The 22,850-nt window shown below is 39.1% G+C and overlaps 1 protein-coding gene across 2 annotated transcripts in view; it reads right to left on the bottom strand.

Annotated features, from left to right (window-relative positions):
- BANK1 (B cell scaffold protein with ankyrin repeats 1) overlaps positions 1-22,850 on the bottom strand; it is a 321,586-nt gene that overhangs the window by 178,543 nt on the left and 120,193 nt on the right. For both annotated transcript variants that reach the window (XM_086406760.1, XM_086406761.1), the window contains exon 6: positions 17,073-17,178. In XM_086406760.1, coding sequence (XP_086262886.1) covers positions 17,073-17,178 — 106 coding nt within the window. The remainder of the gene's footprint in view (positions 1-17,072; positions 17,179-22,850) is intronic.

Here is a 22,850-nt window from a genome sequence, read left to right as displayed (position 1 = left end):
GTTCCCTTCTTTTTCATTCAGGTCAATTCTCCACTTCTGAGGCAACTACTGTCTAATTTTTATCAAAACAGATGAGTCTTATTTCATTTGATATTTTACACAACTGGAATCATACAGTATATACTCTTGCATTCCATTCTCTTCTCTAGTTCTGATGAGAGTGAAATCGCTCAGTCGTGTCTGACTCTTTGGGACCCCATGGACTGTAGCCCACCAGGCTCCTCCAACCATGGGATTCTCCAGGCAAGAATACTGGAGTGGGTTGCCATTTCCTTCTCCAGGGGATCTTCCGGACCCAGGGATCGAACCCAGGGATTGAACCCGGGTCTCCCGCATTGGAGGCAGATGCTTTAACCTCTGAGCCAGAAGTCAGGTGTAATTCTTATTGTTTTCCAGTATGGCATGTGCTTTCCTCAATACACACATCCCCACCTCAACTCCTACCCCAGCTACTTTTAAGATTTTCTCTTTATCTTTGATTTTTATCAGTTTAACTCTGGGGTGAGTAGGTATAAAATTTTTGTATATATTCTGCTAGGGGGTTACAGGTATTATTGAATCTATGGTTTAATGCCATTCATCAATTTTGGATCATTCCCCAGCCTTTAGTTCTTCAAATATTTTCCTGTTCATTCTCTCTCTTTACTCTGAGAATTCAATTACACATATGCTTGATATGTAGTATTATCCCATAGACCTCGAGTCAAAACTGAGTAGATGAACTGAGTTTGTTCTTCTTTTAAGGCTTTACTTAGACTCTGGATTTTTCACCTTTTTCAGTTTGAATAATTTATTATGACTGTCTTCAAGTAAACTGATTCTTTTCTTTTTTCCTACAATTATGCCCATCTAATATCCAAAAATTTTCTGATATTATATGTTTCTAGAATTTCCTTTTTTTAAATTATAATTTCCATTGCTTTGATTAAATTTCCATCTCTTCATGCATTTGTACCATTTTACAATAGATTCTGTAACATACATATCGTAATTATGTTAACGTTCCTATTTGATCATTTCAACATCTGGAGCATTTCTACGTTTGCCTCTAATGACTATCTTCTCTTGACCACAGGTCATCTTTAATTCCTTCTTTGTATTTCTTGTAATTTAATATCTGGTGCTGAACAATATACCTAAAGGATCAAAGTAAATAATATCTACCCCAAGAAAAGGCACACCCTTTCTTCAGTCAGACAACTGGACTTGAAAGCAGACTCAAACTAATCTGTAGATGAGCTGAACTTGGGCATTTTTTTTGGTGACTTCACTTAGATTTAGTTAATCACTGGCTTCAAATACTTTGAGGGCAGAACCCTAACTTTCTTGCACAGCTTGGGATCTAAGCTTCAGTGAGACTCAAGAAATCTCTGTTGCTTTACAGACTGGCTGTCAGCCCTTGGGTAACTGGATGGTTCTTTTTCCTCTCAAGTTCTGCCTCCAGAAGTTTTCACATCAGAATATCTCACTCAGATTTTGTGCAGCCTCTGTATACACCCAGTTAAGGTAGATTCCTTACTATCCCAAATAGGGGATATTATTTCACTTTTACAACTCTCCATATTTAGAATCTGTTTGCTGCTGCTTTCCATACAATAAAAGCTTTGATGGAATTTGTTTCAGCAACTCTGTCCCACTCCTGCTCTTTAGCAGCCACTAGTGGCCCAATGGCACCCCACTCCAGTCCTCTTGCCTAGAAAACCCCATGGAAGGAGGAGCCTGGTGGGCTGAGGTCCATGGGGTCGCGGAGAGTCGGATACGACTGAGCGACTTCCCTTTCACTTTTCACTTTCATGCATTGGAGAAGGAAATGGCAACCCACTCCAGTGTTCTTGCCTCGAGAATCCCAGGGACGGGAGAGCCTGGGGGGCTGCCGTCTATGGGGTCGGGTCGCACAGAGTTGGACACGACTGAAGAGACTTAGCAGCAGCAGCAGTGGTCCAAGAACTGAGAACTTCCAGATGTACAAGAAGGACTTAGAAAAGGCAGAGAAACCAGAGATCAAACTGCCAACATTCGCTGGATCACAGAGAAAACAAGGGAATTCCAGAAAAACACTGACTTCTGCTTCATTGACTACGCTAAAGCCTTTGATTGTGTGAATCACAACAAACTGTAGAAAATTCTTAGAGATGGGAATACCAGACCACCACCTTACCTGTCTCCCGAGAAACCTGTATGCAAGTAAAAAAGCAACAGTTAGAGTCAGACATGGAAAAGCTGACTGGTTCCAAATTGGAAAAGAAGTATGTCAGTGCTGTATATTGTCACCCCGTTTATTTAGCATATACGTAGAGTATATCATGTGAAATGCCAGACTGGATGAATCACAAGTTAAAATCAAGATTGCCAGGAGAAATATCAACAACCTCAGATATCCAGATGATAACACTGTAATGACAGAAAGTAAAGAAGAACTGAAGAGTCTCTTGATGAGGGTGAAAGAAGGGAGTGAAAAAGCTGGCTTAACATGCAACATTCAGAAAACTAAGGTCATAGCATCCAGTCCCATCACTTCATGGCAAATAGAAGGGGAAAAAGTGGAAACAGTGACAGACTTTATATTCTTGGATTCCAAAATCAGCACGGATGGCAACTGCAGCCATGAAATTAAAAGGCACTTGCACCTTGGAAGGAAAGTTATGACAAACCTAGACAGCATATTAAAAAACAGGGACATCACTTTACTGACAAAGGCCCATCTAGTCAAAGTTATGGTTTTTCTAGTAGTCATGTAGAGATGTGAGAGTTGGACCATAAAGAAGGCTGAGCACCAAAGAATTGATGCTTTTGAACTGCAGTGCTAGAGAATACTCTTGAGAGTCCTGCAAGGAGTCTGCAAGGAGATCAAACCAATCAATGAATCCTAAAGGAAATCAACCCTGAATACTCATTGGAAGGACTGATGCTGAAGCTCAAGCTCTGATACTCTGGCCACCAGATGCAAAGAGCCAATTCATTGGAAAAGATCCAATTGGAAAGATCCATTAGAAAAGATGCTGGGAAAAAGTGCAAGCAAAAAAAGAAGGGTGTGGCAGAGAATGAGATGGTTAGACAGCTTCTCTGACTTAATGGACATGAATTTGAGTGAACTGTGGGAAATAGGGAAGGACAGGGGACCCTGGAGTGCTGCAGTCCATGGGCTCTCAAAGAGTCAGACACAACTGAGAGACCGAACAAGTGGTCCTTGGGTATTTTAAGGGTCTTTCTTGACCTACTGCCCGCCTCCAGAATTGATATACTAGCTTTGTGCACGTAAGACAACCTACAAAAGAGTTAGTGGGTGATGCAGACCCACTCTGTAACTGGGGCTCTTTGGGATTTTCATTCATCACACTAGCTTAAGTACAGCCATTATATATTTGCTAAATATTCAGCTGGTTTTTCTTTACTCGTCATCTATAGTGAGTTATTATCTTTTTGCTCTGTAAGGGATGAAGGAAGTTACGAGTTGCTTCTCTATCGTGAAGGACTTGTTCTTTCCTGGAACTTAGTTCGTTCAGATTTCTTTTGTCATTCATTTTCTGCTGTATTTAAAAGGGCTACTATGATTTTGAAGATCATCTTGCTTATTCTTCCTATCACAGTAAGAATAGTAGACTCTTATGTTGTTGTACATCTTAATCAGAAGCCAAAGTCCTATGAGACCTAAAGACCTTAAGCTTATCATTTCTTAAATTCACAGCATTTGTTTTATAAATAGTTTGTTTATCTCACCTATTAGATTAAAATAACAGATTCCTTAATAAGATATTTTTAAAAAACTTTTAGAGTGTACTTAATCTGTAATATACATCTATTTCATTTCGTGGCAATTTTCATTTAATCGAGATTCTTTGTTTGTTCTCTTGTTGTCGTTCATTTGCTAAGTCGTGTCCAACTCTGTGACCCCACAGACAGCAGCAGGCCAGGCTTCTCTGTCCTTCACTATCTTCCAGAGTTCACTCAAATTCATGTCCATTCAGGTGATACTGTGTAACCATTTCATCCTCTGCCACTCCTTTCTCCTTTTTGCCTTCAATCTTTCCCAGCATTAGTGTCTTTTCCAGTAAGTCGGCTCTTCACATCAGGAGGCCAGAGTATTGGAGCTTGAGCTTCAGCATCAGTCCTTCCAATGAATAATCAGGGTTGATTTCCTTTAGGCATGACTGGTTTAATCTCCTTGCAGTCTAAGGGACTCTCAAGAGTCTTCTCCAGCATCACAGCTCAAAAGCATCAATTCTTCAGTGCTCAGTCTTCTTTATAGTCCATCTCACATACATATGGGCTTCCCTGGGAGCTCAGTTGGTAAAGAATCCACGTACAATGCAAGAGACCCTGGTTCAATTCCTGGGTTGGGAAGATCCGCTGGAGAATGATAGGCTACCCACTCTAGTATTCTTGGGCTTCTCTGGTGGCTCAGCTGGTAAAGAATCCACCTGCAATGGGAGAGACCTGGGTTTGATACCTGGGTTGGAAAGATCCCCTGGAGAAGGGAATGGCTACCCACTCCAGTATTCTGGCCTGGAGAATTCCATGGACTGTATAGTCCATGGGGTCGCAAAGAATTGGACACGACTGAGCAACTTTCACTTCACATCCATACATGACTACCAGAAAAACCATAGCTTTGACTAAATGGACCTTTTTTGGCAAAGTGATGACTTTGCTTTCTAATAAGCAATCTAGGTTTGCCATAGCCTTCCTTCCATGGAGCAAGAGTCTTTTAATTTCATGGCCACAGGCACTGTCAATAGTGATTTTGGAGACCAAGAAAATAAAATCTGTTACTGCTTCCACTTTTTTTCCTTCAAGGTATAAGTTAAAAAAGCCATAACTCACACTAGGGTGTGGCCAAATTGCTTTTAACTTTTTTCCTGACAAATTTTCAGTTTTCAGTTGTTTCAACCAATGTCTTTCAAATGGTAATTTTAGAGGAACAGAATTAAATGTCTGGTAGAGGAATTTTCCAACAAAAATTCAATTTCATTAGCTTTGGAAATAAAAATAAAGAGATGACCTGGAACCTAGTAAAGAAATCAAGTCACATATTTATTTAGGCTGAGCCATTTCTAGCAGTTCAAGATAATCCCTATAAAAGATGGCCAATAATTAGATTGAAGTTCTCAAACCAAAGCTTTCAAAAGATTAACCTAGCTTCCCAGAATAATAAAATGGGAATATGCCCAGGGTTTGCTTTAAAATTTTTAAGTAAGATGCATATGCAAACTGGAAGTGCATGCATGCAATCCTCTGTTCTCTTAAATCATTATCTGGAATAGTAAATCTTTATTCCCTCAATGTGTGATGGACAAAACAATGAAGCACACACCAGAGAAGATAAAAAGTCAGGGGATCTGCCTTCTAATTTCAGCTCAGCCACTAAATCTGTGGTACTTATGAAAGTTCTGTCACTTCCCTGGACCTCTATTTCTCATTTATAAAATTATAAGTTTGGGGTCAGAATTGCAGGACTTAGGATACTCTTCTGGGCTGGAGGCCATGCCACAGATAGTTTTAGGGTAATTTTCCCTGGATGCTAATCAGATACCAACTAAGGTGGTAAGGATGATATTTGCAAAGTTGAATAAAGGTAATGATTTCCATTCTTATTCCTTTCATCATAGGGTTTGGAGTCAGATGAAATGTTACTATTTCTGTGGATCTATAAGACAGCACATGACTGGGTTTAAGAATCTGATCGCTTTGGAGGAGCACATATGCAACATATGAGGCATCACTCTTCCTATCCTGTTGAAAGAGTAGACATAACCTATTTAGAATTGCAGACAAAAAATAATACCACCGAGATTACTGTATTTCTAGAATCTTGATACCGTAAATTAAGTGAACAAGGGTAATAATGGAATATTAAACTTCTTTGGTGCAGTTTGTTATTTCTCTAGAAACTTTATGTATATGCATGTGCAATTGTATTTTGTTCCTATGTTCATTTAAAAAATACCTTTTGAAAATTACAAGTATGTTTGCTTCTGATTCTGAACAGCAAAGGGACCAAGAACCTAGAAATAAGCCAAGAGAGTCTAGAAAGATCCAGGAAACTTGGAACACTAAGAGTATGGAAACAAGATGGGCTGGGTTGGGATCAAATGTCTAGTTACTCTACCTCCAGGACATGGCTTCCAGGTAGAAAGTTACCCACTGTCCTTTGTATGGGTTTCACACAGAAAGCCAAAGAATGTGTGCTCAGTTCAGTTCAGTTCAGTCGCTCAGTCGTGTCCGACTCTTTGCGACCCCATGAATTGCAGCACGTCAGGCCTCCCTGTCCATCACCAACTCCCAGAGTTCACTCAAACTCATGTCCATCAAGTCAGTGATGCCATCCAGCCATCTCATCCTCTGTCGTCCCCTTCTCCTCCTGCCCCCAATCCCTCCCAGCATCAGAGTCTTTTCCAATGAGTCAACTCTTCGCATGAGGTGGCCAAAGTATTGGAGTTTCAGCTTTAGCATCGTTCCTTCCAAAGAACACCCAGGACTGATCTCCTTTAGAATGGACTGGTTGGATCTCCTTGCAGTCCAAGGGACTCTCAAGAGTCTTCTCCAACACCACAGTTCAAAAGCATCAATTCTTCGGCGCTCAGCTTTCTTGACAGTCCAACTCTCACATCCATACGTGACTATTCGAGAAACTATAGCCTTGACTAGATGGACCTTTGTTGGCAAAGTAATATCTCTGCTTTTGAATATGGTATCTAGGTTGGTCATAACTTTCCTTCCAAGGAGTAAGTGTCTTTTAATTTCATGGCTGCAATCACCATCTGCAGTGATTTTGGAGCCCCAAAAAATAAAGTCTGACACTGTTTCCACTGTTTCCCCATCTATTTCCCATGAAGTGATGGGACCGGATGCCATGATCTTCGTTTTCTGAATGTTGAGCTTTAAGCCAACTTTTTCACTCTCCTCGTCCACTTTCATCAAGAGGCTTTTTAGTTCCTCTTCACTTTCTGCCATAAGGGTGCTGTCATCTGCATATCTGAGGTTATTGATATTTTTCCTGGAAATCTGATTCCAGCTTACGTTTCTTCCAGTCCAGCGTTTCTCATGATACACTCTGCATATAAGTTAAATAAGCAGGGTGACAATATACAGCCTTGATGTACTCTTTTTCCTATTTGGAACCAGTCTGTTGTTCCATGTCCAGTTCTAACTGTTGCTTCCTGACCTGCATACAAATTTCTCAAGAAGCAGATCAGGTGGTCTGGTATTCCCATCTCTTTCAGAATTTTCCACAGTTTATTGTGATCCACACAGTCAAAGGCTTTGGCATAGTCGATAAAGCAGAAATAGACATTTTTCTGGAACTCTCTTGCTTTTTCCATGATCCAGCAGATGTCGACAATTTGATCTCTGGTTCCTCTGCCTTTTCTAAAACCAGCTTGAACATCTGGAAGTTCACGGTTCATGTACCGCTGAAGCCTGGCTTGGAGAATTTTGAGCATTACTTTACTAGAATGTGTGCTACCAAGTAGTAAATCAACATATCTGACAAATGTGTGAGATTTTGTTAGGAGCATTTGGTATTTTTTGAGGACTTCTTATAGTATTGAGAACTTGATTTATTGTTGAAAAAATATTAAATAATTTTGATAATAAAAGTGAATTAAGGCAGGAAAGTAATCTTGGAAATTTCGGCAATAAAAGGGCTGGTTAGAGCTTTGGGAGTATCGTCATATGTAGTGGATGGGCAGAATATAAATTAAATATGAGAATGATTAGGGAAGCATCTACATGTAGGATGGCTGGAAAGAAAGGTAAAATATTTTAGAGAAACCTGCTAGGAAGCTTTTTCAGAAGGAAGGAGGAATAACTGATGGCCTGAATGAATTAGAGAGGTGGCAGTAAAAATACACAAGGACTGAGATATTAGACACTCAAAAGAAAAGGCTGTTCAGGCTCCTAAGGAAAGAGTTGGATTTAAGATAATATTCAGCTTTATGGCTACAAACTCATGAGGTAGAAGAGAAGGGGTATTCATTAAAGAAGGTAACATTTCATTGTCATGGAGAAGTCCAAGCAGGAGTGTTGATGGGGTAGCTGCTGGCAATACAATTATATGGCATTAAAGTATATAAGAAGAGAGGGCAATGGCACCCCACTCCAGTACTCTTGCCTAGAAAATCCCATGGATGGAGGAGCCTGGTAGACTGCAGTCCATGGGGTTGCTAGGAGTCGGACACAACTGAGCGACTTCACTTTCACTTTTCACTTTCATGCATTGGAGAAGGAAATGGCAACCCACTCCAGTGTTCTTGCCTGGAGAATCCCAGGGACCGGGGGGCCTGGTGGGCTGCCATCTCTGGGGTCACACAGAGTCGGACACGACTGAAGCGACTTAGCAGCAGCAGCAAAGTATATAAGATAAATGTGTCTTTGAATGGAGCATATTGGTTATAAACTTAGCTCCTGTATCACTAAACATTAATAATCACCACAGAACAGTTTTTTTGTGTGTGTGGAAGAGGAAGTATTCTGAAATAGGGTCCCAGAGTTTCTTTTATCATTTAAGGTAACACATTCACAGATCTAGGGACTAGGATGTGAATATCTTTGTTATTGCTGTTGCTGTTTAGTTGCTAAGTCATGTCCAACTCTTTGGTGACCCCATGAACTGTAGCCCACCAGGCTCCTCTGTCCATGGGATTTCCCAGGGAAGAATAAAAGAGTGGGTTGCTATTTCCTTCTCCAGTGAATACCATTAGGAGGCAATTATTTCACTTACTATAGTAAACAAATGTTGTTAAACCAAAAGGCACTCTCATGAAACAAGAAAGTGGTAATAACTCCACAATTCAGCATGTCTTAACACTCTTAGCAACATCTATTTTTCCTTGACCAAGAGTTAATATTATGTATATGACCCAAATGATAGCTGTTACCAAACTACCAGCATATCCTTATTGTCTAAACTAGGATAAGATATTATGAGAAATTTTTCTATCAACTGGATACTGCTGCTTTGCAAATCTATTGACCAAGATTTTTCAAACAGATTATTGGGGGATCCCTAAATGTGTGTGGGTAAACTACAGTCTTTTAGAGCTGCTGACCTCTGAACAGTAGAAGGATGGTGAGTGTGATGGTTAATTTTATGAGTCAACTGTCTTGGTTATTGTGGGCAGTTGGTTGGTCAAACACCAGTCTTGAGGTTACTGTGAAAGTATTTTTTAGGTGTGATTAATATTTACATAAGGGACTTTAAAGCAGATTACCCTCTATATTGTGGGGAAATCTCATCCAATCAGTTGAAGGCCCTAGGAGAAAAGACTGAGGTTTACCAAAGAGGAAGGAATTCAGTTTATAGACTGCCTTCAGACTCAAGGCTGTAACATCAACTTCTGCTGGAAGTTTCAACTTGTTGGCCTGCCCTGCCGATTTCAGAATTGCTAGTCTCACAATCACATGAGTCAGTTCCCTAAAGTAAACCTTTTACTGTGTCTCTCTTGGTACATACCCTTGATCCCATTTCTCTGGAGAATCCTAACTCAATGAGGGAAATGGCTGCAGTGGTTCTAATAAACTATAACAAGACATAAAAAACACAAGTTCTAAATGCAGTGAATATTCAAACCTGCAGTAACACTAAAAAGATATTCTGTAATCATTTGGTAAAGGCAAAACCCAGAGAGCAAAGGAGTCCCTTCATGAATATTGTTTCCAGATAGGTTAGTAGTTGAGCGGTCTGGGGGATTTCTGGACCTGTCAAGCGTTTCAGAGGATAGAAACTCTAGGTTTGAAAATTATAATTGTACAACAGCTACAAAAGTAACAGGGGGTTCCTTAAGGATTAACTTATTCAATCTATAATTAAAAAAAGAAAAAAAATCCCCTTTCTGCTGTGTGTGTGTGTGTGTGTGTGTGTGTGTGTGTGTGTGTGTGTGTGTAATCAAGGCTAACCCATGAGTTCATTTTTCTTAATAAAAATAGTGAATGTTACAGAGACGATTTCTTGTTACCAGTTCCTAATGGAGAGTATCTATGCTTTTCCCTAACCCTGTGATAAACTTACAGATTTAAATGTATTATGTTTGACCCTGAAAAACCTACATTTTTTGTGTGTCAGCTCAGAGAAGATGAACATATGTGTCTCAATCATTTGAGCACAGATAGTTCAGGAGATGAGAATGGCAATCCACTCCAGTATTCTTGCCTTGTAAATCCCCTCGGCAGAGGAGCCTGGAGGGCTACAGTCCACGGGGTCGCAAAGAGTCGGGCATGACTGAGCATGAGCCACCGTATAGTTCCGTGCAGCACATTCAGAAGGCTCATTTGCCAGTTTTTCATTCTGGTAATGGCAGATGCCATAGATAAGAGGTAGAAGATGATAGAAAACAAAGGAAAAGAAAAGAAAGTGATATTCTAAATAGCTGCCTTGTTTGCAGGCTAAGTTGCTTTAGTCGTGTCCAACTCTGTGTGACCCTATGGACTGCAGCTTGCCAAGCTCCTCTGTCCATGGGATTCTCCAGGTAAGAATACTGGAGTGGGTTGCTATGCCCTCCTCCAGGGGATCTCCCAAACCCAGGGACTGAACCCACATCTCTTATGTCTCCCTACACTGGCAGGCGGTTTCTTTACCACTAACACCACCTGGGAAGCCAGATAAGCTGCCCTATATTCCTATAAACAAGAATAATACTAGTCTGATACCTAATGGTTGCTGCTGCTGCTAAGTCGCTTCAGTCGTGTCTGACTCTGTGCGACCTCATAGACGGAAGCCCACCAGGCTCCCCATCCCTGGGATTCTCCAGGCAAGAACACTGGAGTGGGTTGCCATTTCTTTCTCCAATGCATGAAAGTGAAAAGTGAAAGTGAAGTTGCTCAGTGGTGTCCGACTCTTTACGACCCTATGGACTGTAGCCTACTAGGCTCCTCCGTCCATGGGATTTTCCAGGCAAGAGTACCTAATGCTTACCAGGTTTTTATTGATTTTAATCTATGGTTAGCTTCATTGCCATCAACAAATTAATACAGTAAATATTTACCGAGTACTAGAGACTCTCTTAGGCATTAGGAATAAATTCATGAACAAAATGGACAGGGCTCCTTCCTAAAGGACAGCATTTGCCCTTAGAGGCAAAAGTGGTGATTTGAAGAAACAATGTGCTATGAAACAAAAATCACTATGTTTTGGGGATTGCAAAAAATACCATAAAGAGTGTCTGAGATAATTTCAAACTTGCCTTTATAAATTATTAATTAAAGCCATAAATTTAAATAATTCAGCACAAATAATTCATAACCTTTCCTCTTCAGTAAGGTCACCTACCCGAGAAGCTAACTCCAACTGTCCCTCTTTCTCTGGGGCTCCTGAGCCTCAGAGAGCCACAGCTCATCACAGCGGATAGGGAGGCAGTGGCCGAGGAGTGGTTAATAACCTCTGCTGGCTGACTGGATTCACTCCAGCCTTGCCACCATTTGAGCAAATGATAGAAACTCTCAATGCCTCATCTGTATATCAGGTTTGAAAATAGTACCTACCATGGGTTTTTTGAGAGGAATTAAATGATATAAAATAAGAGAGGTTCTTAGAATTATTCTTAACGCAGAGTACATAACATGTAAGCATTAGCTCTTATTAGTAGAGAAAAACACACTATATTAGTGATACTAATTTTTGTGATTTTATTTTCTCTTCTTGGGTGCACTCTGAGTGTATGGGTTTTATTTATTTATCTCACATTCCTCTACCTCCCTCAGCATCTAGAAGAGTACCTAGTATAACGCAGAGTATGTTAAACTGCTAAGAATTCATGAGGGTTTATTTTTGTTTTTAGTAATGATACACAAAAAATAGTCATGCATGGATGTGAGAGCTGGACTATAAAGAAGGCTGAGTGCCTAACAATTGATGCTTTTGAACTGTGGTGCTGGAGAAGACTCTTGAGAGTCCCTTGGACAGCAAGGAGATCAAAGCAGTCAATCCTAAAGGAAATAAATCAACCCTGAACCCTCATTGGAAGGACTGATGCTGAAGCTGAAGTTCCAATACTTGGACCACCTCATGCCAACTGTCCACTCACTGGAAAACACCCTGATGCTGGGAAAGACTGAGGGAAGGAGGAGAAGTGGGCAACAGAGGATGAGATAGTTGGATGGTGTCATCAACTCAATAGACATGAGTCTGAGCAAACTCTGGGAAATAGTGAACAACAGGGAAACCTCGTGTCCTGCAGTCCACGGCGTTGCAAAGAGGTTGGACATGACTGAGTGAACAACAACAAAAAAACTATCAGCTCATGAAATTTACTTGAGAATATGCAAAAGATATTCTTGGGAGGATATAAGAAAAAACCTATACTTGGAGGCTGTGTTATCAAAAAAATGAACTGGAAGAATCTATAACATTACAGGCAATTTATATGCCAAAACTCCAGTTTACTCAATCACTACAAGTTTTGATAATGTGTTATGTGTAAATTTGTTCCTAATTTCCTGTTTTTATTTTAGCAGTGATGCATTTGTAACTACTTTGAAGAGTTTACATGACTACAATTATTTTTTTTATCACCTTTACTTCTCATGTCAGAATGAGGAATAACCTCCCCAATTTCTTTCCTTTTGCATTGATTTCTTCATTGCCCCTATATTCTATTCAGGTGATTTAAAATGAAAACTAAATAGGTAGAAATTAAAAGATGCTTACTCCTTGGAAGGGAAGTTATGACCAACCTAGATAGCATATTAAAAAACAGAGACAGTACCTTGTCAACAAAGGTCCGTACAGTCAAGGCTATGGTTTTTCCAGTGGTCATGTGTGGATGTGAGAGTTGGACTGTGAAGAAAGCTGAGTGCCAAAGAATTGATGCTTTTGAACGATGGTGTTGGAGAAGACTCTTGAGAGTCCCTTGGACTGCAAGGAGATCCAACCAGTCCATTCTAAAGGAGATCAGTCCTGGGTGTTCATTGGAAGGACTGATGTTGAAGCTGAAACTCCAATACTTTGGCCACCTGATGTGAAGAGACGACTCATTTGAGAAGATCCTGATGCTGGGAAAGATTGAGGGCAGGAGGAGAAGGGGACGACAGAGGATGAGATGGTTGGATGGCATCACCGAGTCAATGGACATGGGTTTGGGTGAACTCTGGCAGTTGGTGATGAATAGGGAGGCCTGCCGTGCTGCGGTTAGTGGGGTCACAAAGAGTCGGACACGACTGAGCGACTGAACTGAACTGAAAGAGGTACACAGAACTTCAGGCATTGTGAAATTCATATTTGGGGAAAACATTTAAAAATATTTTTTGCAAAATACCTTTGATATTGCTTCTTTCTGTTCCTAATTTTCTTTTCAGGGAGTAAGATTCAGTTCAGTTCAGTTCAGTCGCTCAGTCTTGTCCGACTCTTTGCGACCCCATGAATCGCAGCATGCCAGGCCTCCCTGTCCATCACCAACTCCTGGAGTTCACTCAGACTCACGTCCATTGAGTCACTGATGCCATCCAGCTATCTCATCCTCTGTCGTCCCCTTCTCCTCCTGCCCCCAATCCTTCCCAGAATCAGGGTCTTTTCCAATGAGTCAACTCTTCGCATGAGGTGGCCAAAGTATTGGAGTTTCAGCTTTAGCATCATTCCTTCCAAAGAAATCCCAGGGCTGATCTCCTTCAGAATGGACTGATTGGATCTCCTTGCAGTCCAGGGGACACTCAAGAGTCTTCTCCAACACCACAGTTCAAAAGCATCAATTCCTCGGCACTCAGCTTTCTTCACAGTCCAACTCACATCCATACATGACCACTGGAAAAACCATAGCCTTGACTAGATGGACCTTTGTTGGCAAAGTAATGTCTCTGCTTTTCAATATGCTATTCAGGTTGGTCATAGCTTTCCTTCCAAGGAGTAAGTGTCTTTTAATTTCATGGCTGCAGTCACCATCTGTAGTGATTTTGGAGCCCAGAAAAATAAAGTCTGACACTGTTTCCACTGTTTTCCCATCTATTTCCCATGAAGTGATGGGACCAGATGCCATGATCTTCGTTTTCTGAATGTTGAGCTTTAAGCCAACTTTTTCACTCTCCTCTTTCATTTTCATCAAGAGGCTTTTTAGTTCCTCCTCACTTTCTGCCATAAGGGTGGTGTCATCTGCATATCTGAGGTTATTGATATTTCTCCCAGCAATCTTGATTCCAGCTTGTGCTTCTTCCAGCCCAGCATTTCTTATGATGTACTAAGATTAGTAATTTCTAATTTGTGAAAACATTTTTCTTTCTATGTAGAACTAGGCTACATATATCTCTAGTAGTGTTTCTATAGAAGTTCTTCAACAAAATATCATTAATTCTATTCCATGTATAAAAGCCTTCTCAAATCTTATCATCCTTTCATCCTGAACATTATGAAAATGTAGGTTCAAGGTCTTAATGATCAGATATTTTGAAGCTGATACTGAGTCAAGATTATAGGGTCAATGAGGCAAGCAAAACATTAATTCAGCCATATTCGTGTCTATGTTGCATATTTTATTATGCAATTTGTATTATGTTATTTTGTACTTCCACTAGGGATTAGGGCCTAATGTTATGTTTGCTTCTGCCACCTAGCCATAACCAATGATATGGTTTTTGAATCAATTACCTAGATTATATTGAACTATCCTAGACTATATTTAACTTCTTTTCAAAAGTGCAATTGTTTCATAAAAATATTTTTCCAAATACAAAATAATCATTACAGTCTAATAATGGCTCAAAGTTTTCATATATGTTATTAACTTTCTAATTAATAAAGTAGAAAGTTTAATAAAGAGTAATATTTTCTCGGTGTCAAAGATCAATATGAAGATGAATTATTTGGCAGGTCTGCAATACTGATACAGTGAAACAATTGAGACTGATGAACTTGGCTGCCCACTGGAATTACCTGGAAAACTTGAAAAAGTGCTGATAGCTGGAGTCCACTCAAAGATTCTTTATTAATTTGGGGGTGTGGCTTGGGCATAGGATGTTCTGAAGGCTTTGTAGCTAACTACAATATGCACCAAGTTGCAGAACCACTGCTCTAAACCCTTGATACTCAAGGTCTGAGAACCAGCAACATCAGTTTTACCTGGAAGTTTGATTAAAAAGCAGAAGCTTAACTATTCCCCGTACCCATTGAATCAGATCCACATTATCAGGCCTTCAATTTAAACTATAAAGAATCTTTTTCCTAAAAAAAAAAAAAAAAAAAAGGACCAAGTCTATTCCATCCTTTCCAACTCTAAAATTCAGATCCTTCAACATGAATGAGACAATAAGAAGCACTTTCAAACTTACCCAGAATTCTTTATCTCTAAATGAGAGACCAAAGACATCCTATCCTCTCCAACTCCACAATTCTCATTGCACAAACTTAAATATAATGCTGAGGGAATTTGTAAAAATTGTGTCATCATTTCATCTTCATACGTTTACATACACTTTCTATTCCTTAGAATTCCTGTTTCCTTTCTCTTTTCTCATTGAGACACATCATTTAAATTCTAGGTAAAATCCTATTTCCTTTAGGAAACACATCTTGAAAACTAATATAGCTTTTCCCTAAAATTCTATTGTCAGTGTAATCAGTTTCATGGAGTGTGGTACATTTTTTAGGCGATGGCACCCCACTCCAGTACTCTTGCCTGGAAAATCCCATGGATGGAGGAGCCTGGTGGGCTGCAGTCCATGGGGTCCCTAGAAGTCGGACATGACTGAGCGACTTCACTTTCACTTTTCACTTTCATGCATTGGAGAAGGAAATGGCAACCCACTCCAGTGTTCTTGCCTGGAGAATCCCAGGGACGGGGGAGCCTGGTGGGTGGCCGTCTATGGGGTCACACAGAGTTGGACACGACTGAAGCGACTTAGCAGCAGCAGTATGATTACATACATAATATCTTGTTTCTCCAGTTAAACGATGAGTATCTTAAGTAAGGGATCATGTCATGTTCCTTTTCTATCCCAACTTAATGTCTAACTTTTGTAAGTGAACTGTGTATTGTTAAAATATATGTGGGAAATAAAATAAATGTGGATTATTCTCACAAGATTACTTATTCAAAAGCAGCCTACCATTGCCCTGTCCCCACAATGTGGCCTTACCACACATAATGCACGTTCTAGCACATCTGGGTGAATCATAATCAGTTGTGCCTTAAGGCTCCTATTCTTTTCTTCCTGCTTCCCTCAGGCCTGACAGCCTGATGATAAAACTATTTCAAATAGCACAGAAACTCTATAGAAGAAAACCTCTGCTCATCAGCCCTACAGTATACCTATAGGAGACCTCTCATGTCCTGTAGCCATGCCTGTCTTACTCACCATTACATCTCCATCATTGTGTTTGCATACTAAGCATAAAACTGTATTAGAAACAGTGTGTCAACAAAAAACACAGGAATAAGCAATAAACAATGCATGCTACTGAGCTTGTGATGCCATTTAGAAGTATGGTTTTTTATTATAGTAGCTCCTATACATATTTTCCTTTATATATATGTATATGTATATATCTTTGATAAAAATAATATGCAGTCACTGTAGAAAACAAAGATTTAGCAAAATGAAAAAATGTAATCCCTGAAAGAGCAGAACCCATGCATAACTGTTAGCAGATGCATATCTGTTCAGACTATTGATTTATATATGTATATGTACACATATATATGTGTGTGTGCATTTATATATATACACTCAAACATATGCTATTAAACATTTGTACCTCTTAAAACAGGCTCACACTCTATCTCCTGCTATATATCCTACTTTTATGCAATTAAGTATAAATCAAAGCATCACTCCAGTCAGCAAATCAGTTTATAATAAAATTTATGATGGTTGCATTAACATACGTACCAAAATTTATTTGATCAATTACCTATCTTTAAAGGACTGAGTTATTTCCATTTTTGGTAATTATAAATAATGCTATGATGAACAATTTTCCTCATTCATTATCCAAATATTTCCTTAGAATAAAAACCAGCTCTTTCACCAGGGGATGGGAGTTTTTGAAAACATTTCATCAGCAATTCTATATTCTTTGCTATAATATTTATTAAGCAGTTATATAGAGTGAAATGTGACAAAAAGAATAATTGATGCAGTTGGAAAATACTCACATTCTTTTTGAGGGCAGATTTCAGTTTGGAGTGATTGGAATTCATAGTATGGTATCTCATGTTTGAATGTTGATGTGAGAATATCATCAAGTTCATCAATGTCACTCTGTTTTCAAATGAAAAGGAAATGTTTTGTTAGTTTAATTATTTACAAAGAAACATCTTAGTGTAATATAATAAAAATTATTGACTGGGATAAATCCTGGGTAACCTTTAATAATCCTTACAACTTTTTAAAAATAATAATATAAAATATTAGGGACTTGGAAAAAAGCCAGTTATTAGAATAATAGAAAAATGAATGCAAGAAATAAGTCTTTGCTTTTGGTTGGGCTTCCCTTGTGACTCAGCTGGTAAAGAATCTGCCTGCAATGTGGGAGACCTGGGTTTGACTCCTGGGATGGGAAGATCCCCTGAAGAAGGGAAAAGCTACCCATTCCAGTATTCTGGCCTGGACAATTCCATGGGCTGAGCAATTTTCACTTACTCTCTTTGGATGAGCTAATTGACTTGAAAATTGACTAATTTTAGAAGAGTTTTATATGAAGTCAATGATAACACTGTAATTTGTTTCAATAATAAATTCTGTTAAAATATATGCCTCATTTTAATAAATGAGATAAAATGATGAATCTGATTCTTCAATTTAAGGGTCAGAAATGAGATTATTTTACTTCTGTGTCAAAGTGAGGGTGAATATTCATCTTGACCTATTTTTTCCCCTGTAGATATAAAATAATTATATATCAACTTTATTTCCCTAATCTGAACATTTTGGGAGGAGCTACTGGTCTTGTACTACCAAAGACATAACGGACTGCAAAAGCTACCATTTCTTTTAAATTGTGTTTTGTGAAGCAATGGCTGGGATTAAACTGACTTGTGACCTAGATGACTAAAGCTGAGAAAGTAGGCCAATGAACAAAAGCCATGGGGTGGAGAGAGGATTATGGAACAAAAATATCTACTAAAGACTTTTGAAATGATTTCCAAGTAAATTAGATAGACTGCCAATATGAAGTCACAGAAATTAAATGATTGGGTTGAAAAAAATGATGTTACTCTATTTCTTCGTTTTTCAATAATCTGCATACCTCAAATAATAAAGTGGTTCAAGCCTTTCTGGATTTTCTAAAAGTCCTGTTTAGAAGTGAAGAGAAAGGATGAAAGCTATAGCCATGTAACACAAAGCAGAATGAAAGTGTTAGTGGCTCAGTATTGTCCGACTCTTTGCAACCCCATGGATTGTAGCCCGCCAGGCTCCTCTGTCTGTGAGATTTCCCAGGCAAGAATACTGGAGTGGATTGCCATTTCTTCCTCCAGGGTATCTTCCTGTCCCAGGGATCAAACCTGCATCTCCTGCATTGGTAGGCAGTTTTTTTTTTTTTTTTTTTTTTTTACCATTTAGCCACTTGCAAGCCCATATCTAACTAGAAAGATGGTTAAAAATATAAAAATCTAGTCTTCCCACCTTTAATAGCTGACAAGAGGCAAGGAAAAAGGTTTTAAAATAATGATGTTGAATGAATAAACCTCTAAGGTTGACTACAGAATACTAAGTTATTTTTTTAAATCTGGTAGAGAAATGTAGTAGTAGTAAAGAATCTTAACAAGAGAAATGATTTCAGTGAAATAATCATAGGAAGGCTGTGAAATGTTCAAAATAGGAAACAAAATATATCATTTGCAGCATTTTACTTTCAGGCATCTAAAAAGAAAAGCAATGGTTGAACTAAAAACATCTTGTTTTTCTTATAACAAATTTCTATGTTTCCTTAAGTTTCCCTAGTAAAAGAAAATAAGATTCACTTCGTTTATTCCATTGTTCATAATGTGTGCTATGAAAGCCAGCCACAGTAGACATTTAAAGGAAAATTTGATACATAGTTTACATATCTTAGACAAAATTTCCTCCTACAGCTTGTAAAGAGAATGACAGAGAACAGAACAAACATTTTCTGGTTACAAAAAGCCTTTTGCTTTTCACTTTATAAGTATTCAATTTTAAGCACTTAATGTAAAAGAATAAACAAGTAAATTGGGCTAAGATGAAAGAGATATTTTCCTTTGTCAAATTAATTTTTTTAAGTTTTAAGTGAGTCAGTTCTGAGTCATTTCAAACATGTCATGACCACATATGCAAAAATAAATGTTAAGAGTATAAAACAATGCAATTTAACACCTCCTTCAAATATTTTGTATTTATATTGATTAGGTATTCATGTACTGTAGAATATCTTTAAATAACTTGAAAACAATGATACCAGGAAGAAAATATATTTTGAGATCTGAGAAACCTCTGTTGAAATGCCTGCTTCAGGACTCATTAGTTGTGGACCTTAATAATACTTACCCAACAGAATTACTTAAGAGTTTAAATAAATACTTTGATGTGAGCCCTCAGATATAACACATGAAATACAATCACTGTGATTGAGAAAAGTGCATATCTATTCATGAGGAGAGTTCACTCCCCAAACTAGCATTTGCACTGACTGAAGAAATTAAGTGCAAAGGCTAGTTTGGGGAAAGAAGTCTGAACAAATAATTTAGTTTCTCTTTTTAAATTGAGTAACACTTATCTTTAAAATTGACATGATCCTTTTCCTATTTGGAACAAGTCTGTTGTTCCATGTCCAGTTCTATCTGTTGCTTCCTGACCTGCATATTGGTTTCTCAATAGGCAGGTCAGATGGTCTGGTATTCCCATCGCTTTCAGAATTTTCCACAGTTTATTGTGATCCACACAGTCAAAGGCTTTGGCATAGTTAATAAAGCAGAAATTGTTTTTCTGGAACTCTCTTGCTTTTTCCATGATCCAGCAGATGTTGGCAATTTGATCTCTGGTTCCTCTGCTTTTTCTAAAACCAGCTTGAACATCTGGAAGTTCATGGTTCATGTATTGCTGAAGCCTGGCTTGGAGAATTTTGAGCATTACTTTACTAGCGTGTGAGATGAGTGCAATTGTGTGGTAGTTGGAGCATTCTTTGGCATTGCCTTTCTTTGGGATTGGAATGAAAATGGAGCTTTTCCAGTCCTGTGGCCCCTGCTGAGTTTTCCAAATTTGCTGGCATACTGAGTGTAGCACTTTCACAGCATCATCTTTCAGGATTTGAAATAGCTCAAGTGGAATTCCATCACCTCCACTAGTTTTGTTCATAGTGATGCTTTCTAAGGCCCACTTGACTTCACATTCCAGGATGTCTGGCTCTAGGTCAGTGATCACACCATCGTGATTATCTGGGTCGTGAAGATCTTTTTCGAACAATTCTGTGTATTCCTGCCACCTCTTCTTAATATCTTCTGCTTCTGTTAGGTCCATATCATTTCTGTCCTTTATCGAGTCGTCTTTGCATGAAATGTTCCCTTGGTATCTCTAATTTTCTTGAAGAGTTCTCTAGTCTTTCTCACTCTGTTGTTTTCCTCTATTTCTTTGCATTGATCACTGAGGAAGGCTTTCTTATCTCTTCTTGCTATTCTTTGGAACTCTGCCTTCAGATGCTTATATCTTTCCTTTTCTCCTTTGCTTTTCACTTCTCTTATTTTCACAGCTATTTGTAAGGCTTCCTCAGACAGCCATTTTGCTTTTTTGCATTTCTTTTCCATGGGGATGGTCTTGATCCCTGTCTCCTGTACAATATCATGAACCTCCGTCCATAGTTCATCAGGCACTCTATCTATGAGATCTAGGCCCTTAAATCTATTTCTCACTTCCACTGTATAATCATAAGGGATTTGATTTAGGTCATACCTGAATGGTCTAGTGATTTTCCCCACTTTTTTCAATTTAAGTCTGAATTTGGCAATAAGGAGTTCATGATCTGAGCCATAGTCAGCTCCTGGTCTTGTTTTTGTTGACTGCATAGAGCTTCTCCATCTTTGGCTGCAAAGAATATAATCAATCTGATTTTGGTGTTGACCATCTGGTGATGTCCATGTGTAGAGTCTTCTCTTGTGTTGTTGGAAGAGGGTGTTTGCTATGACCAGTGCATTTTCTTGGCAAAACTCTATTAGTCTTTGCCCTGCTTCATTCCATATTCCAAGGCCAAATTTGCCTGTTACTCCAGGTGTTTCTTGACTTCCTACTTTTGCATTCCAGTCCCCTATAATGAAAAGGACATCTTTTTTGGGTGTTAGTTCTAAAAGGTCTTGTAGGTCTTCATAGAACCGTTCAACTTCAGCTTCTTCAGCATCACTGGTTGGGGCATAGACTTGGATTACTGTGATATTGAATGGTTTGCCTTGGAAACGAACAGAGACCATTCTGTTGTTTTTGAGATTGCATCCAAGACTGCATTTCGGACTCTTTTGTTGACCATGCTTATTTTGTCACCCTGCTTATTTAACTTATATGTAGAGTACATCATGAGAAACGCTGAGCTGGAAGAAGCACAAGCTGGAATCAAGATTGTCGGGAGAAATATCAATAACCTCAGATATGCAGATGACACTACCCTTATGGCAGAAAGTGAAGAGGAACTAAAAAGCCTCTTGATGAAAGTGAAAGTGGAGAGTGAAAAAGTTGGCTTAAAGCGCAACATTCAGAAAACTAAGAACATGGCATCTGGTCCCATCACTTCATGGGAAATAGATGGGGAAACAGTGGAAACAGTGTCAGACTTTATTTTTTGGGGCTCTAAAATCACTGCAGACGGTGACTGCAGCCATGAAATTAAAAGATACTTACTCCTTGGGAGAAAAGTTATGACCAACCTAGATAGCATGTTCAAAAGCAGAGACATACTTTGCCAACAAAGGTCCATTTAGTCAAGGCTATGGTTTTTCCAGTGGTCATGTATGGATGTGAGAGTTGGACTGTGAAGAAAGCTGAGCACCAAAGAATTGATGCTTTTGAACTGTGGTGTTGGAGAAGACTCTTGAGAGTCCCTTGGACTGCAAGGAGATCCAACCAGTCCATTCTAAAGGAGATCAGTCCTGGGTGTTCTTTGCAAGGAATGATGCTAAAGCTGAAACTCCAATACTTTGGCCACCTCATGCGAAGAGTTGACTCATTGGAAAACACTCTGATGCTGGGAGGGATTGGGGGCAGGAGGAGAAGGGGACGACAGAGGATGAGATGGCTGGATGGCATTACTGACTCTATGGACGTGAGTCTGAGTGAACTCCGGGAGTTGGTGATGGACAGGGAGGCCTGGCATGCTGCGATTCATGGGGTCACAAAGTCAGACACCACTGAGCAACTGAACTGAACTGAACTGAACAAACATGAAAAGATGGTCAACATCACTATTAGAGAAACGTAAATCAAAACTATAATGAGGTATCACCTCACACCAGTCAGAATGGCCATCATCAAAAATTCTACAACAATACATGCTGGAGAGGGTGTGGAGAAAGTGAAATCCTCCTGCACTGTTGGTGGGGAATGTATTTATACAGCCAATGTGGAAGACAATATGGAGATTACTTTAAAAACTAGGATAAAACTATATATGCCCCAGCCACCTCACTACTGGGCATATACCCTGAGTAAACCATAATTGAAAAAGACACATATACTCTGATGTTCATTGCAGCACTATTTACAATAGCCAGGACATGAAGCAACCTAGATTTCATCGACAGATGAATGGATAAAAAAGTTGTGGTACATATATACACAATGGAATATTATTCAGACATAAAAAGAAACACATTTGATTCAGTTCTAATGAGGTGGATGAACCTAGAGCCTATTATACAGAGTGAAGTAAGTCAGAAAGAGAAAGACAAATATCTCATATTAACACATATATAGGGAAGGCAATGGCAACCCAC

The sequence above is a fragment of the Bos grunniens genome, chromosome 6 (genome assembly GCF_055505025.1).
Source record: "Bos grunniens cultivar Pamir isolate PY7600 chromosome 6, Bosgru_T2T1.0, whole genome shotgun sequence".
NCBI lineage: Eukaryota > Metazoa > Chordata > Mammalia > Artiodactyla > Bovidae > Bos > Bos grunniens.
This window is presented reverse-complemented; position numbering and strand designations above follow the sequence as displayed.